Source organism: Urocitellus parryii, chromosome 9 (genome assembly GCF_045843805.1).
Source record: "Urocitellus parryii isolate mUroPar1 chromosome 9, mUroPar1.hap1, whole genome shotgun sequence".
NCBI lineage: Eukaryota > Metazoa > Chordata > Mammalia > Rodentia > Sciuridae > Urocitellus > Urocitellus parryii.
In genome coordinates, this window is record NC_135539.1 from 66,829,587 (window position 1) to 66,847,155 (window position 17,569).

The 17,569-nt window shown below is 33.2% G+C and overlaps 1 protein-coding gene across 1 annotated transcript in view; it reads left to right on the plus strand.

Moving 5' to 3' along the window:
* Positions 1-17,569, plus strand: part of Gpr158 (G protein-coupled receptor 158) — a 401,208-nt gene that overhangs the window by 380,880 nt on the left and 2,759 nt on the right. Inside the window, exons 8-9 of the mRNA XM_026401197.2 lie at positions 10,518-10,656; positions 14,801-14,906. Of these exons, the coding sequence (XP_026256982.2) occupies positions 10,518-10,656; positions 14,801-14,906 (245 nt within the window). The remainder of the gene's footprint in view (positions 1-10,517; positions 10,657-14,800; positions 14,907-17,569) is intronic.

Sequence of the window (17,569 nt, forward strand, 5' to 3'; positions counted from 1 at the left end):
AGGAAAAAAAGAAGAGGGAATTAAAATGTGAATGTTTTGTCATTTATGTATTTTTATGCTATCTTAAAATAATTTTAAGGGGATAAGGAGGATAAACTGTTATTAATACAAAATTTCTGTGCAACATGGCTCAACAAGGGCTCCACAGTTTGAGCAGCTTTTGTACTTTGTAGTTGTTCTCATCTTGGCCATTGTGGGTGGTTTAAGATCACAGAGCTGGATCATTTTCTTTGCTTGCCCCAGGCCTTTGGAAAAAATAACTTGAAATTACTTTAATTATTAATTTTTAAAAGGCTATAGTAGTTAACTTTTAAACTGTTATCCCTTATAGATTAAAAATAAAGTACCTTGGTTTTCTAAAAGCCTTATTTGAATCTTGAAATATAAATGCAATTCCCTTTTTAACTATACTCATGCCTCCCATCAAAATCGTTTAACAAAGCAGAAGTATAACACATCTTTCAACTCCCACATAAAAACACTGCAAAATTTGGTAACATCTACATATTTTCTTTACTAATTGCAGTGTTAGTCTGAAGTTAATTATATGAAACTGATTTTTTCCTAAGCAATTTTATATATCATATTTAGTTTAATTGGTACTTTGAATAATAAATTGTTTTTCAGTGAGAGCATATTGTTGATATTGTTAATGAATTGATTTTAATGTTCAACTTAGTTATTATGAGAAATATTATTTTGTCTTATAGTTTAAATATATTCCTCCATTGTGGCACACTGATTAACCTGATAACAACTTTCCTTTTTTGAATCTTTGGTATAACATATAAACACTGCAATAACTGGTAGAAGATACTGTTTTTATAATGCAACTACCTATAAATTCTTTAACTGCAGCATAATTTTTGTGCCATTGGTTTTTTTCCACATTTTTATTGGTGCATTATAGTTGTACAAATTGATGGTATTTGTTGTTAGGTATTTGTACATGCACAAATTATATGTAATAATATAATTTAGCCAATATCATTCCCCAGTACTGTTTCTTTTTGGGGGGCGCAGTACCAGGGATTGAACTCAGTGGCACTGGATCACTGAGTTACATCTCTAGCCCTGTTTTATATTTTATTTAGAGACAAGGTCTCACTTAGTTGCTTAGCACCTCACTTTTGCTGAGTCTGGCTTTGAACTGGTGATTACAGGCATGCGCCACCTTGCCCGGCCCCAGCACTATTTCTTTTACTTTTTTTAATTAGTCTTTTTTATTTATATGTGACAGCAGAATGCATTACAATTCTTATTACACATATAGAGCATGATTTTTCATATCTCTGCTTATATACACCAATTCATGTCTTTATATATGTACTTTGGATAATGATGTCTATTATTCCACCATCATTTCTAACCCCATGCCCCATCCCTTCCCCTCCAACCCCTCTGCCCTATCTAGAGTTCATTTATTCCTCCCATGCTCCCTCTCCCTACCCCACTATGAATCAGCCTCCTTATAATCAGAGAAAACATTCATCATTTGGTTATTTGGGATTGGCTAACTTCACTTAGCATTATCTTCTCTAACTCCATCCACTTACTGGCAAATGCCATGATTTTATTCTCTTTTATTGCTGAGTAATATTCCATTGTGTATATATGCTACATTTTTTTTATCCACTCATCTACTGAAGGGCATCTAGGTTGGTTCCATAGTTTAGTTATTGTGAATTGTGCTGCTATAAACATTGATGTGGCTGTGTCCCTATAGTATGCTGTTTTTAAATCCTTTGGGTATAGACCCAGGAGAGGGATAGCTGGGTCAAATGGTAGTTCCATTCCCAATTTTCCAAGAAATCTCCATACTACTTTCCATATTGGCTGTACCAATTTGCAGTTCCACTAGCAGTGTATGAGTGTACCTTTTCCCCCACATCCTTTCCAACACTTACTATTGTTTGTATGCATAATAGCTGCCATTCTGACTGGAGTGAGATGAAATTTAGAATAGTTTTGATTTGCATTTCTCTAATTGCTAGTGATGATGAACATTTTTTCATGTATTTGTTGATTGATTGTATATCATCTTCTGAGAAATGTCTGTTCAGGCCCTTGGCCCATTTATTAATTGGGGTATTTTTTTTTTTGGTGTTTTGCTTTCTGAGTTCTTTATATACCTTAGCGATTAGTGCTCTATCAGATGTGTAAGGGATAAAGATTTGCTCCCAAGATGTAGGCTCTCTATTCACTTCACAGATTGTTTCTCTTGCTGAGAAGAAACTTTAGTTTAAGTCCATCCCATTTATTGATTCTTAGTTTTAATTCTTTCGCCAAATGAGTCTTATTAAGGAAGTTGAGGCCTAATCCCACATGATGGAGATTAGGGCCTACTTTTTCTTTTATTAGATGCAGTGTTTCTGGTTTAATTCCTAAGTCTTTGATCTATTTTGAGTTGAGTTTTGTGTATGGTGAGAGATAGAGGTTTAATTTCATTTTGTTGTATATGGATTTCTAATTTCCCAGAACCATTTGTTGAAGAGGCTATCTTTCTCCAATGCATTTTTGACACCTTTGTATAATATAAGATAATTGTAATTTTGTGGGTTAGTCCCTGTGTCCTCTATTTTGTACCACTGGTCTACCATTCTGTTTTGGTACCAATACCATGCTGTTTTTATTACTATTGCTCTGAAGTATAGCTTAAGATCTGGTATAGAGATGCCACCTGCTTCACTCTTCCTGCCAAGGATTGCTTTAGCTATTCTGGGTCTATTGTTTTTCCAGATGAATTTCATGACTGCTTTTTCTATTTCTATGAGGAATGTCATTGGGATTTTGATTGGAATTGCATTAAATCTGTATAATGCTTTTGTTATTATGGTCATTTTGATAATATTATTTCTGCCTATCCAAGAGCAAGGTAGATCTTTCCATCTTCTAAGGTCTCCTTTGACTTCTTTCTTTAGGGTTCTGCAATTTTCTTTATATAGATCTTTTACCTCTTTCATTAAGTTGATTCCAAAGTATTTTAATTTTTTGAGGCAATTGTAAATGGAGTAGTTTTCCTAATTTCCCTTTCTGAGGATTTGTCACTGATATACAGAAATGCCTTTGATTTATGGGTGTTGATTTTATATCCTGCTATTTGCTGAATTCATTTACTATTTCTAGAAGTTTTCTGGTGGAACTTTTAGGTCTTCTAGGTATAGAATCATATCATCAGCAAGTAGTGCCAATTTGAGTTCTTCTTTTCCTGTGTGTATATCCCTTTAATTTCTTTTGTCTGTCTAATTGCTCTGGCCAGTGTTTCAATAACTATGTTAAATTGAAAGGTGAAAGAGGGCATCTCTGTCTTGTTCCAGTTTTTAGAGGGAATGCTTTCAATTTTTTCTCCACTTAGAGTGATGTTGGCCTGGGGCTTAGCATAGATAACCTTTATAATGTTGAGATATGTTCCTGTTATCCTTAGTTTTTCTAATGTTTTGAACATGAAGGGGTGCTGTATTTCGTCAAACGCTTTTTCTGCATCTATTGAGATGATCATATGATTCTTATTTTTAAGTCTATTGATGTGATGAATTATATTTATTGATTTCCGTATGTTGAACCAACCTTGCATCCCAGGGATGAATCCCATTTGATCATGGTGCATGATCTTTTTGATATGTTTTTGTATTCAATTTGCCAAAATTTTATTGAGAATTTTATCTATGTTCATTAGAGATATTGGTCTGAGGTTTTCTTTTTTTGGTATGTCTTTGCCTGGTTTGGAATCATGGATATTGGCCTCATAAAATGAGTTTAGAAGTGCTCCCTTTTTTTCTATTTCCTAAAATAAATTAAAGAGTATTGGTATTAGTTCTTCTTTAAAGGTCTTATAGGACTTGGCCATGTATCCATCCGGTAGACTTTTCATAGCATCTTCTATTTTGTCATTTGAAATTGATCTGTTTAAATTGTATATATCATCCTGATTCAATTTGGGTAAATTATATGACTCTAGAAATTTGTCGATGCCTTCAATATTTTCTATTTTATTGGAGTACAAGTTTTCAAAATAATTTCTAATTATCTTCTGTATTTCTGTAGTGTCTGTTATGATATTTCCTTTTTCATTACAAATTTTAGTAATTTGAGCTTTCTGTCTCCTCTTCATTAGCATGGCTAAGGGTCTGTCAATTTTATTTATTTTTTCAAAGAACCAATTTTTGTTCTGTCAATTTTTTCAATTGTTTCTTTCATTTCAATTTTATTGATTTCAGCTCTTATTTTAATTATTTTTTGTGTTTTACTGCATTTAGTGTTGATTTGTTCTTCTTTTTCTAGGGCTTTGAGATGTAATGTTAAGTCATTTATTTGTTGACTTTTATTCTTTTAAGGAATGAACTCCATGCAATGAACTTTCCTCTTAGAACTGCTTTTATAGTGTTTCAGAGATTTCAATATGTTGTATCTGAATTCTCATTCACCTCAAAAATTTTTGAATCTCCTCTTGATGTCTAGTACAACCCATTGTTCATTCAATAGTGTATTATTTAATCTCCATATGTTGGAGTGGCTTTTATTTATTATTTTATCATTGATTTCTAATTTCATATGATCTGATAGAATGCAGGGTAGTATCTCTAATTCTTTATATTTGCTAAGAGTTGCTTTGTGGCATAGTATATGGTCTATTTTAGATAAGGATCTATGTGCTGCTAAGAAGAAAGTGTATTCTCCCTTTGAAGGATGAAATATTCTATATATGTCAGTTAAGTCTAAATTATTGATTGTATTATTGAGTTCTATAGTTTCTTTGTGCAGCTTTTGTTTGGAACATCTATCTAGTGATGAAAGAGGTGTGTTAAAGTCACCCAAATTTATTGTGTTGTGTTCTATTTGACTCTTGAACTTGAGAAGAGTTTGTTTGATGAACATAGATGCTCCGTTGTTTGGGGCATATATATTTATAATTGTTAAGTCTTGTTGGTGTATGGTTCCCCTGAAAAGTATGTAATTTCCTTCTTTGTCCTTTTTGATTGACTTTAGCTTGAAGTCTATTTTATTTGGTATAAGGATGGAAACCCCTGCTTGCTTCTGCAGTCCATGTGAGTGGTATGATTTTTCCCAGCTTTTCACCTTCAGTCTGTGGATGTCTTTTTTTATGAGATGAGTCTCTTGGAGGCAGCATATTGTTGGATCTTCTTTTTTTATTCAATCTAATAGTCTATGTCTTTTGATTGGTGAATTTAGGTCATTAACATTCAGACCTAAAAACGAGAGAATACACTTTCTTCTCAGCAGCCAGCACATGGATCCTTCTCTAAAATAGACCATATACTATTACTGAGACATGATTTGTATTCCCAGACATTTTTGTGTATTTTTGATATTTAATGTGACTTTGTTTCTCCTCTGATTAGATTTTCCTTTAGTGTAATCCCTCCCTCTGCTGATTTTCATCATTTTTTTTCATTTCCTCTTCTTGGAATATTTTGCTGAGGATGTTCTTTAGTGCAGGTTTCTAGTTGTAAATTATTTTGACTTTTGTTTATCATGGAGGTTTTTATTTCATCATCAAATATAAAGCTTAGTTTTGCTAGATATAAGATTCTTGGTTGTCATCAATTTTCTTTCAGGGCTTGGTATATGTTGTTCCACGATCTCCTGGCTTTGAGGGTCTGGGTTGAAAAATTTGCTGAGATACGAATTGGTCTTCCCCTACATGTGATCTGATTCCTCTCTCTTGCAGCTTTTAAGATTCTATCCTTATTCTGTATGCTAGGCATTTTCATTATAATGTGCCTTGGTGTAGATCTGTTGTCATTTTGTACATTTGGTGTCCTGTAAGTCTCTTGTATTTGGTTTTCCAATTCGTTCTTCATGCTTAGAAAATTTTTTGATATTATCACATTGACGAGATTGTGAATTCCTTTGGTTTGAAACTCTGTGCCTTCCTCTATCCCAGTAACTCAGATTTGGTCTTTTGATGCTGACTCATAATTCTTGCATGTTTTGTTCATTGTTCATTGTTTCTTACCATCTTCACTGTGTGACCAACTTTGTTTTCCAGATTGTATACTTTGTCTTCATTGTCTGACATTCTTTCTTCCAAATGACCTAGTCTATTGGTTATGCTTTCTATTGAGTTTTTTTATTTGATTTATTATATCCTTCATTTCAAGAATTTCTGACTTTTTTTTTCAGAGTCTCTCTCTTGAAGTAATCTTTTGTTACCTGTATTTGCTCTTATCTCTTTGTTGGAGTGAACAATTTTTGCCTGTTCACTCCAACAAAGAGATAAGGTCATTTAGGTCATTCTTTAATTCACAGATCATTTAATAAGGTCATTTCATTTAGGTCATTCTTTAATTCACAGACCATTTTAATTATGAACATTCCAAACTCCTTGTCTGACATTTCATCAACTTCACTGTCCATGGGTTCTATTATTATAGTATCCTGGTTTGTTTGGGGCACTTTCCTCCCTTGCTTTTTCATGTTGTCTATGTGTCTTCCTTTCTTGCAATGTGGATCTGAGATATTACAGTTTCTTCCTATATTCTTGTAGTATCTGTGCAGACTCTCTATACCTCACCTTGATTTTGGGCTTGCAGACCCTGCTGGTATCCCTCAATGTATGCTACTGCATTTGCAATTAAAGGCAGTGGCAGCAATAGCCAAGGTAACTCCAGATAATAGTTAAGGTGCCCCTAAGATGAAGTGATGTCTTACAGAGATGGGGCTGAAAGGGTGGGCCTCACACTCTCTTTGGGATGCCTGCTTTGAGATGCAGCTGCTTTTAAACCCTGTCTGCTGTCAAAGTTAGGGCCTACTGCGTGGGGAAGGCTATGCTGATGACTATAGTATCCCAAGATGGAAGTGAGTTAGGCTTGGCTCCCAGGTGGGGGGTTAGAAGAGGATGAACTCAAACCTACCCTGGACCTGGGTCCTGCACGCAAGTTGGTGTGGATGGATCTGGGTCAGGCCTAGGCTTCCTCAGTAGTCTGCTGGTTGGAAGAGGCAGTACTGTGAAGGAGGCTAGGCTCTAGCAGGTGTCTGCCCTGAGGGTTGAGGGTTGAGGGATAGACCCGGGCCTACTGTGAGCCTGGATCCACGGGCTGGTGAGGGTGGCCTGGGCTGGTTTTGTGTAGTCTACTGGTCAGAAGGGGTGTCCTGTGTCAGAGGCTAGGCTCTGGGTGTCTTTCCCCTGGATAGAGGGGTGGACCTGAACCTACTGTGAGCCTACGCCCCGGCACAAGCCGGTTTGGGTGGATCTGGGCCTTGGGGCTCAACCGCCCCCATAGTCCGCTGGTCAGAAGGGGCAGTCCTGCGCCAGAGGCTAGGCTCTAGCTGTTGCCTGCCCCACAGGTGAAGGGGTGGTCCCCCAGCCTACTGTGAGCCTGGGTCCCTCAGGGGCTGGTGTGGGCTGTCTGGCCCAGCACTGTTTCTTAATAGTATTTTGCCTTCATCATTCTTTTCTGCCAAGCACAGTACCCCCCACTTATTGTGTGTCAGTAAATAGAGGTTGTCATGTTGATAATAATGCCAGCATCATCTTTAGGTCATTTTTAGTCTGGTTACATGAAACGTAAGAGACAAAAATAAAATTTAAAAAATTTATTTGAGCAAAAAATGATTCATGAATCAGGAAGTACCCAAGCCAAAAGGACATTGTGGGTTTCACAACAGCAGTCTGAGCATAGAACAAAACACAGAAACAATTTTTTTTAAAAACTACTTTATTGGCTATAGCTAGGTGTTGGGTGTGGCTGGAAAGGAGTGCCCACATTATAGAATGAATCAGCTAGTTAGCTGTCTGTTATTGGATGAAGTTCAATTCAAATTTAATCAATTACAAGGAATGCCTCTAAACTGTTTCAGTTTGCTTATGTAAGGGTCCATGAGCCTTCCAGGTGAAGCAATGACTCCAGTCTAACAGCCTCCTACTTATTTTGCTTCAGTAGGCCCTGTAATGTTATATGGAGTGGCAAGGTTACATTATATCTATATCTCTGGTTATTTAAACATGAAATTAACATCAGAGTCATTCAGTTCAACAAACATTTATTAAGACTTATCTATTTGGGCTCCATGTTGTACCTGTGTAGGCCAAAGGAGAAAAAAAATCACTGGAAACTCAGTTCTTGCCATGAAAGAGGTCATAATTGAGTGGGGTGGTTTGAGGAAGGTGTTGACTAATAAGACCCAACCCATGAAAAATTTTCTCCAAATTATACATTATTTGGCCTTATTCTCTGCTTTGTGTTGTATAGATAGTTTAAAAAGAGAGAGAGATTAGTGGAAAGAAAATTCAGTGTACGTTACAACCATTCCAGGCAGCTTGTGATGGAGGTGAAACTTGAGTTCGAACATTAAAAAATTGACTAAGATTTGGAAATGGAGTTAAGAGAAAATTTTCAGGGGGAGAAATAGTGTGAGCCATGGCTCATAGGTAAGACCAATCTTTGGAGTATTTAGCAAACAATGAGAAATCATAGGTTAGCTCAAAGTGTTTATGTTGTGGAGCACTGGGAGATCATGTTAAATATATAGTGTGAAGTCATGTGGAGAGTTACAAAAGCCAGGATGAAGGATTTGTAAAACAATAATAGTGAGCCTTTGAAGATTTCTGAATGAAGATGTAATTGATGCCTCACAAAAGGCTGAGAAACAAGAAGTCAGGATCTAACAAATATATAAATTAAAAAGGATAAAGGTCAAGTAATATTAGGAACTAACATGAACCCTGGGTAGCAAGAAAGTCTTATAAGTAACAACATGTATACCTGAACAGCAACCCCCTTAGAGTCTTTATTTGGGGACAGAAATTATTTCCAGCCTTGTACTGACATCTGAATAAACCTTCTAATGGAGATTGGGTTAACCCAAATGGATAGTCAGAGATTTGGAGAAACCCTGATATGATCAAAATGGAGTTTCAGAAAAATGAGCTTGTTATTATTATGATGAATGGATTAGTACAGGGTGAAGCCAACTGTAGATAAGAAGTAAACTGATAGGGACTTAGACAAAGATTAGAATTGTATTCCTTGAGAGAAATCAATCACTATGAAGAAAGACAAAAAGAGAGAGAAAAAAGAAACATAGAAGTGAAAGGTAGCTCTGAGATTTTAAACCTGGTTACAGAAGGCAAAAGTGGTACCACAGACTGAGTTGGAAAAGCAAATTGTATTCACATACAATTTGCTGATTTTCTTCATTCAACCCAATAGAGCTTAACTGGAAACAACATTCACCTCATATGGCCTGTACTCACCATACTGGATAATTTGGAATGATTTAATGCTAAATCTCATGGAGAGTTTGAAGTGAAGTGTCCACTCCACCCCCTGCTTTGGCTTCTCTTTTTGAGTAGCTTGATTATCAATACTTGGGACACTTCCTAACGTTTAAATGATAGTAGAAACATGTTGAAGTTGGCAGATAAAATCTTGGTTTTCGTCTGATCAGTGTTTCGAATGGAGGTCAGAATTTTAGTATGCAAGAAGGCTACATGTAAGTATGTCTTGGGTGAGATATTTTGTCCAAATTAGAGTTTTCTTCTCAGTATTCAGATTTTATCTTCTGATATGGTTGTGTCACTGAGATAAAATAGGTTTTAAAACTTACTGGTTTTAAAAAATATTGCAATGCTTAGTTTGAAAAAAAAGTCAAATGAGAAGTTTAACAATAAGAACCACTTAACAACTACTATGTGTCAGAAATTATGTTGATTTATATGATTTTTTTATTTAATTAATAAATAATACTAGGAGGTATGTACTTACTTTCATTGTCTTCATTTTCCAGTGAAGTAACTGTGACCACAGAGATTAAGTAAATCACCTAGATTTACTCAAAGTAAGTTAGGGTAGACCCAGGTTAAGACATAATATCTAGTATGATTCTGAAGTCCTTATTCTTAGCTTCCATCCTCTGCCTATCTCTTCTGGCTTCAGTGATCAAACAAGGTGATTGTGAATTTTACTAAATCTTTCAGCACTCCACCCACAAAAGATATGATTTATGTCATGCATGAAGAAACAACATTTCATTTATAAAATATGCCACTGAATTGTTTAGCAACCTGTGTTCTCACATTTCTGGCAATGGATATTTTCACTTGCTAAACTGGGCACAGTGCAATAAAAACTTTAAATTTCTAGGAGCTTTATATAAACATATTACAAGGGTTTGTTGTTGTTGTTGTTGTTTTGTTTTGTTTTTTTGCCTTGATAACTTTCTTAAGACCAAGATCCTCCATGAACATCCTAAACCTAGGATGGGGATAAGAAAAATTATTTTACAAATGTTTTAGGAAAAATACAAGTATCAGAAAAAACAAAACTGAGAATTCAAATGCTGTCAAAAACAATGACAAACTGTACCTTTGAAAAGATCTGTATATTAAATAAAATTTTAAAATAAATATACAGTATCCGTATTTACATATGAATGATACTTTGAAAGCATCTATTTCTAAATTTATGTTTCTGTGACAAAATGCATGCTAAGGAACTTATATTTTTGTTCACCTGTGAAACTAATTGAAAATTGTTTGTTTGTTCTTCTCACAGCTGAATTTTTATTCCTCTTGTGGGGTGTTTATCTCTGCTATGCAGTGCGGACAGTCCCATCAGCATTTCATGAGCCACGCTATATGGCTGTTGCAGTTCACAATGAGCTCATTATCTCTGCTATATTCCATACAATTAGGCAAGTGATCTGTAGAGCTAGTAAATAACTGTTTTATTTTTCTGATGTTTTGCAGTTTAATTTAAATACAAAAATTGGATAAAATGAATAATGGAAAGATTTAGGAAGGGTGATGTTTTGTAAGTTGACTAATTTGTTCCTGTAATGGCAAATGAATAGTTTTGTTTTATTTTTACTCTGTTTCTTCTGATATTGCTTTTTTTTCCTTCATTTATTTTGAAGGTTAACTCAATGATATTGCATTATGTTAAACCACTTATGGGATATTGTGTATATATGCTATTATTTGTTATGAAGATATAAAGCAATGCACATATAATTATAAAGCAGATATGGATAATCCAACTGTTTTTATTCATATTTCATATAATGGTTTATATTTTCAAAATCCTAACAGTCAAATAGACAGTTTATATGTGAATTCTACTGAATTCAAGACAAATGAAAAAAAAATCATCTATTCTCTGTGTTATTATATACAGTTAGGGTTCTGTCATAACCACATTTTAGCCATGACTTTCTTGAGTAAGAGTGTATACTCCAGGGCTCTCCTCTATGTTATGCATTCTCTATAGCAGATAAATATGAAGAAAGGTAAAAATGGTATATAATGAAGTGCGCAAAATGACTTATCTTCTGAGAATTTTCCCTTGCTTTATATTTGAAAATGAAATGAAAATCTGAGGATAGAACAACAACAAAAAGAATCCTGTTATTTGAAAAGCAACAAAAAAAAAATGTCATTCAGTTGCCTGACAGATTTTGAAAGCTAGGATACACTTAAGAAAATTATTAGAAACTTTGAATGTCTTGGCCCTCAGTGGAAAGAGGAAATCCCTTTTCTTTGGTTTCAACTCCTTTGATGGAATTCAGATGTCCCTAGAAATTAGTGAGAATGGGAGTCAGGTTGGGGGCAGGAGACTGTGGACTTGTGCATGTTTGCGTTTCTCAGTATGCTTATTTATCACCTTAGACAGTCAGAAAAATACTAACTAGCACTTGTAGGAATACATGATGCCAGGGGGCAGTTGGGCTTAGGCACAGCCTATGCTTCTTAAACTTTTCATTAAAAAAAAGAGATGTCTGTGATCTGAGTACCCTGGAAACAGGAATCAGAGAAACTGGGTTCCTAGCCTTGACTTACTTCTCTCAAGAGAGAGTAAAGTGAAACAGAGGAGAGAAAGAGATTAGAAGACTTAAAAAGGATGAGAATGAAAATATAAGATCATAAAGACACAATGGGAGGAATAGTCTTTCCTAAACTAGAGTTTCAGAATCTGAAAATGGATGCCTGTGGTCCAGAATGTAGGGAGCATCAGAAGACATCATGTCACAGTCCCAGATCTCCAATATACTTTTCATTTCTCCAAATAAAGATTATTTTCCAAGTGAAGCTGGTTTTTTGTACTTTGCTTCCAGAATGTCAAGCACATGTTTCAAGATTTAACCATCATCTGAATATTACAAACCTGAGAGAAGACATTATTCCCGATAAGTTTAAATGTCTTCTACCATCAGCATGTGACTATGCAGTACAAAGTATTTTCCACTTTTGCCCCACATCAAGCTTCTAATTTTGTTAGAAGCAAATTAATAGGCCAAGTTAAAATTTTTCAAATCAGTTACATAGGTATCCTTTTATATTTTAGATGTACTCTATTCAGTTTTCACCATCAATTTTTTTTTCCAGTAAATGTCAAACTGTAAACTGGCCCAGGTCCTTTCAAAAATAGGCAAAGTGAATTATGCCTTAAATATATATTTTTTTAAGTTTAGTAAAATGATAATAAATGGCAATTACACAAAAAATCATAAGATAAAGTTTAAAAGTAAACCTCCTAATTGGGCCATCTACAAATATGTACTATTAACATATTAGTATGCAAATTTTAGATGTTTTTATATTTATGCCTATATTTATAATAATGTAGTATTTTACAGCCATAAAGGACCAAGGATTTTAAATTATAGTTTAACTCAGTAAATCTGAAAAACATTGATTGGGGGTGGAGTGGGTAGGAAGCAAATAGTAGGCAATGATAATTAAATAAATCAAGTATGCAGTATGCACAATATCATATTTACCCATAGACTTAATTCATACATGCTATAGTTCCAAAAGTAAGAAGCAATAATATAATAATAATTTAAACCAACTGGACCTATTTCAGTAATTTTTTTTTTATTTTGGTAATTTTCTTGAATGAAATTATATTAAATAAGGCTTCCAACATCAGAAAAGATATTCTCTATTAATATGTCTTCTTTCTTGTCTGTGTAAAATATAAAATTATACGTGTGTACAGGTACATATACACACATATTATACATATATATATATATATATATATATATATAAATTAAAACAACTACATATTATATATATAGATTTACTTGCATTCTTACCAAATTGTCAAATCACACAAAAAGAGGCTAATGTCAAAGAACTAAGTATAAAAGTACAGAAGACCTTTTCCCCAGTACTTTCTACTCCTTTGCTTATTTTTAACTACTGCAAAACCTGATTTTTCTCAAGGTATTTCTAGTTATAACTGCAGTAATTTAAAGCTGATTAATTTTTAGGTAATTATTGTCAGTATAATTCAATTATTTTTTGAAGATTCACTATTTTAGCTTAAAATATATACTATACAACTATCATTTTATTCATATTTATATATTCTTACAAGCTTCATAGAGTATGACTTGTTGCTAAGTATGGTGACCCTATTTTAATGCTTAAAAAAAATCTCACATAACCCATGAAAACAAACTATCAAAATTATGTCATGTATAAGTAAAAAGAACCAATAAAAAAAGTATATCATCCATGAACAAAGAGAATGTTAAGTCATATTGAAAGCATGTGAAATGTAAGGTCACTGGTCTCAAAAAGGAGTTAGATAGTAATCAAGAAAAAAAATTTCTAATGATATATGAGATAACATAACATTTTACACTTCTATATATATTACAAATTTGTTTTGTTTACATTTCCAGAAACCTGGGAAAATAACTTCCTATTTTGGATAATTTTTGTATGATGTTCTAAAAAGTGAGGAGAAGGTAAAAATGAGGAATAAATCCCCTTAAGGACAATGTTGTTTTAAATATTAATAATATTAATTTAATTAATAGAATTGTACTGAGTGTGATATAATGCACATATAAAAGTTAGTTTCTTCCCCTTTTTGCCAATCATATAAATTTGTTTTGTGATTATGATATCATGAGCATTTTCATAGGCTCTTTACTTTTCAAATTTGATGATGTATATCATTGAAACACAATTCTAATTTTCTAAATCCAAAGCAGTAAAATCCCATGTTTATATTTCATGAATTAATAGAAGATAATATAACATTTGGATGTAATTTTTAAAAACTCATAAAGTAACCCTTGGTTTCTACATAAGGATGAGTCATTAAAACACAGCTTTGGTGAACCTATTAATTTACAAAAGTAATCCAAAATTACTAGAGTAGACCTTGGTACTGAATTCTCCCTCCCTGAATCAGAATATAGATTCAGAATTCCTCAGTAAAAGATTATTAAATAATACACTTTAAATTATTTAGGACAATATGACAATTTAAAACAACTAAAAATTTTACTTTAAAAGTTTATCTTACCTACCATTATTATGTTAATTTTCCATTGCCTTATTCAAACCTTTGGGAACACTCACAAAGACACATAACTATCCACTCTTTTTTACCTTAATGTTTTTAACTTATAATATTAGAATCAGGACTTATTCGGAATATGTGCTATAACCCAAATTTGCTTGAAACAACCAGTTTGTAACCTACTCTTCAATTCATGTCTATTTACTGTTTTAGTTTTGCAGAGTCAACTTACATATACAATAATAATCTTGGTAAATGTGCAGCACATATGTATGTATATATTCTGTTTCTGATAATTTCAAATAATAAATAGTATTTATATCTTATTAATCCAGTAAAGGTTACTCAAACCTTTATTCTTCCTGTGATGAAAAGATAATGCTAAAGAAACAGGAAAAAAACACAGTTTTATTTTCTTTTTAAAAATAAATTGAGCAAAAGATTTTGCAAATATCCTAGTGTTTTAAGTAGAAATCTTAATTTTGGATTGCTGACTTGAATAATTATCATTTCAGATTTGTTCTTGCCTCAAGACTTCAGTCTGATTGGATGTTGATGCTATATTTTGCACATACTCATTTGACTGTGACAGTCACCATCGGGTTGCTTTTGATTCCAAAGGTATTTTTCTAACATTTTATTTTTCTTGCAAGACAACTATTTTAAAAGAGCATGGAGTTGTTTCTTCTTTTAAAAATATCTCACAACACAGACAAAGGGAAGTATGGAAATTTGCTGGGCACTGTAAAAATAGTTTTTTAAAACTCCTTTAGAAACTGGGTATGTTTTCATTTTAGATTCATAAAACATCTTAAATAATTTTAAATGCCTTAATTTATACCAAAATTTATCATCCCTTTCCAAATATTTTGATTTCTACTTTTGTTTTAATTATTATTGTTAGATGGCTTTCATTGTAGCTATAACATCAAGATCATATTTTTAAATAACTATTCTAAGAATCCTTCCTCTTTAGATTCATATTCAGAGAAGTATTGTGTTTAAAACATTCAGAGATTTTGTTTAAATGGAAATACGTATAAAATTATGTATAGAAGAATATTTTTTTTTCTTTTATGCACATAGAAACACAATACTAGAACATTATATGTTTTATCAGTGCTGTACAATATAACATTAGCACAGCTAAAACCAGTTTGTGGTTTATCTTTCATTGTAGACTTTATATCAGTTCTCACAATTAACTAAAATGTTACATTTAGCCAGGTTGCAAAGGCCAGTTATAAACAGAACAAAATATACCTATTTTATTCCCTACTTGACTTACATTAACTAGTCACAGTTTCATGTATTTATCTGTTACTACAATTTATCTTAATGTTATTGTTAAATTAGCATTTCAATACTTTGCATATCATGTTATATCTGTTAGATGGATGGATATTCAGACTATTCATTCAATAGTTATTGAACTTGAAAGAGAATTGAAAACATATGTTCATACAAGAACCTTGCATATGAATGTTTATAGCAGCATTATCCATAATCCTAAAAATAGAAACAACCCAAATTTCCATCAACTGATAAATGTATAAGTAAAATATATATCCATATAATGGAATATTATTTGTCAATAAAAAGGAATGAAATGAAATACTGACACATGCTACAACTTGGACAAACCTTAAAAACATTATGGCAGATAAATAAGCCAGACTCAGAAAGGCACCTATTACATGATCCCATTTATGTTAAATGTCCAGAATAGGAAAATCTGTAGAAACAGAAAGTAGACCAGTGGTGGCCACAGCAGGGAGAAGGGGGAATAGAAGTGATAACTTAATGAGTTTAAGGCTTCTTTGGGGGGTGTTGAAAATATTCTGGGATTAAATAGTGATTGATAATGGTTGCACAACCTGTGAACACACTAACAAACACTGAATTATATACTTTAAAATTGTAAACTTTAATATCTGAATTATATCTCAATAAAAAGACAAATTTAATATATTGAGGGGCTTAGATAGGCACTGTTCTATATCCTTATAATAAGAATAATGAACAGATAAAAGTCTATGTTCTCTATATTCAGGAGGCAGAGTTTGGGGACAGACAAGATTAACAAATAAGATAAATGGATAAAGTCCTAAGAAAAAAATAACACAGCAGGAAGTGCATATATTAGACAAACAACCTTTTTTTGGTGGGGGGAGGTGCTGGGGCCTAGCACATGCTAAGCATATCCTCTACCACTGATTTACATCCCTAACCTCTGTAACCCTTGGTGTTGTTTCTTGAACTCATGACTGTCTCCAAGGTTTTGCTCAAGAAAAAATAGTCCCATTTTTATAAACAGTCTCCAGCTGGTTTAGTTAGTATCCCATGAGACTTTGGATGCCATCATATTCATCATTTATAGCCCAAGTTCATGGTACCTGTGAGTCTTACAAAGGTAGACAGAAGAGGGAAGGAAAGTCTCTATTTCTGAGTCAGTTCCAGTTACAAAACATGAATTATGACTTAAGCTAAGAAATGCTGTTTCACATGTATTTCAGATACATTTTCACCATGCTAGTTGACACTAAAGTATTTCTATATCCCCAATGTTAGTTTTTGGAAAGAATATTTGAACCAATAATAAGCTAGAAGAGAATCCATGTTCTCTGAGCTATTATTTTATTTTCAGCAAACAGTTTTTACATAACTGTTCCTTATTTTACATATTGTTTATGTGTGGCTACATTGTTTTGATTCTTCTTTCTGCTTTCCATCCTTTACCCTACTCATTCTTCCTGACTTTTGCACTTAGAAACAAGCACATGAAGTAGAAAAGAAAAATCATATGAAAATAATTAAAATACAAAGAAGGAGGAACTTGAGAATGATAGTGAGCTTGAGGAAAAATGTGTTAATTTCAGTTGAATATTTGCATTTAAACTTAGATACCATTCACCCCAGAACTCTTTAGGCCAAGAGGATACAGTGGTCCAGAGTGATCTCATGTCTTCTTCAAGATTTCATTGATGACAGAATTGAAACTGGAGTCAGATATCCTGTTTATTTTGAAAGTAACTTTTTTGAGCCTATGTGTAGAATACTGAAAGTCACATCCCTGTTACTAGTATGATTTATGGCCATAGATGAAATAAATCCTTACCTAAGTGAAGCAAAATGACAAACACAGGAGACCTCAGTGCTCAAAAAAAAAAAAAAAAAATCCCAACAAACCAACCAAAAAACCCTGCCATCCACCTGCTAGTGAATCTACATTTCTCCTCTTAGGCAACATTTCTTTGGATTCTTCTACTTAATTTATATTTTCA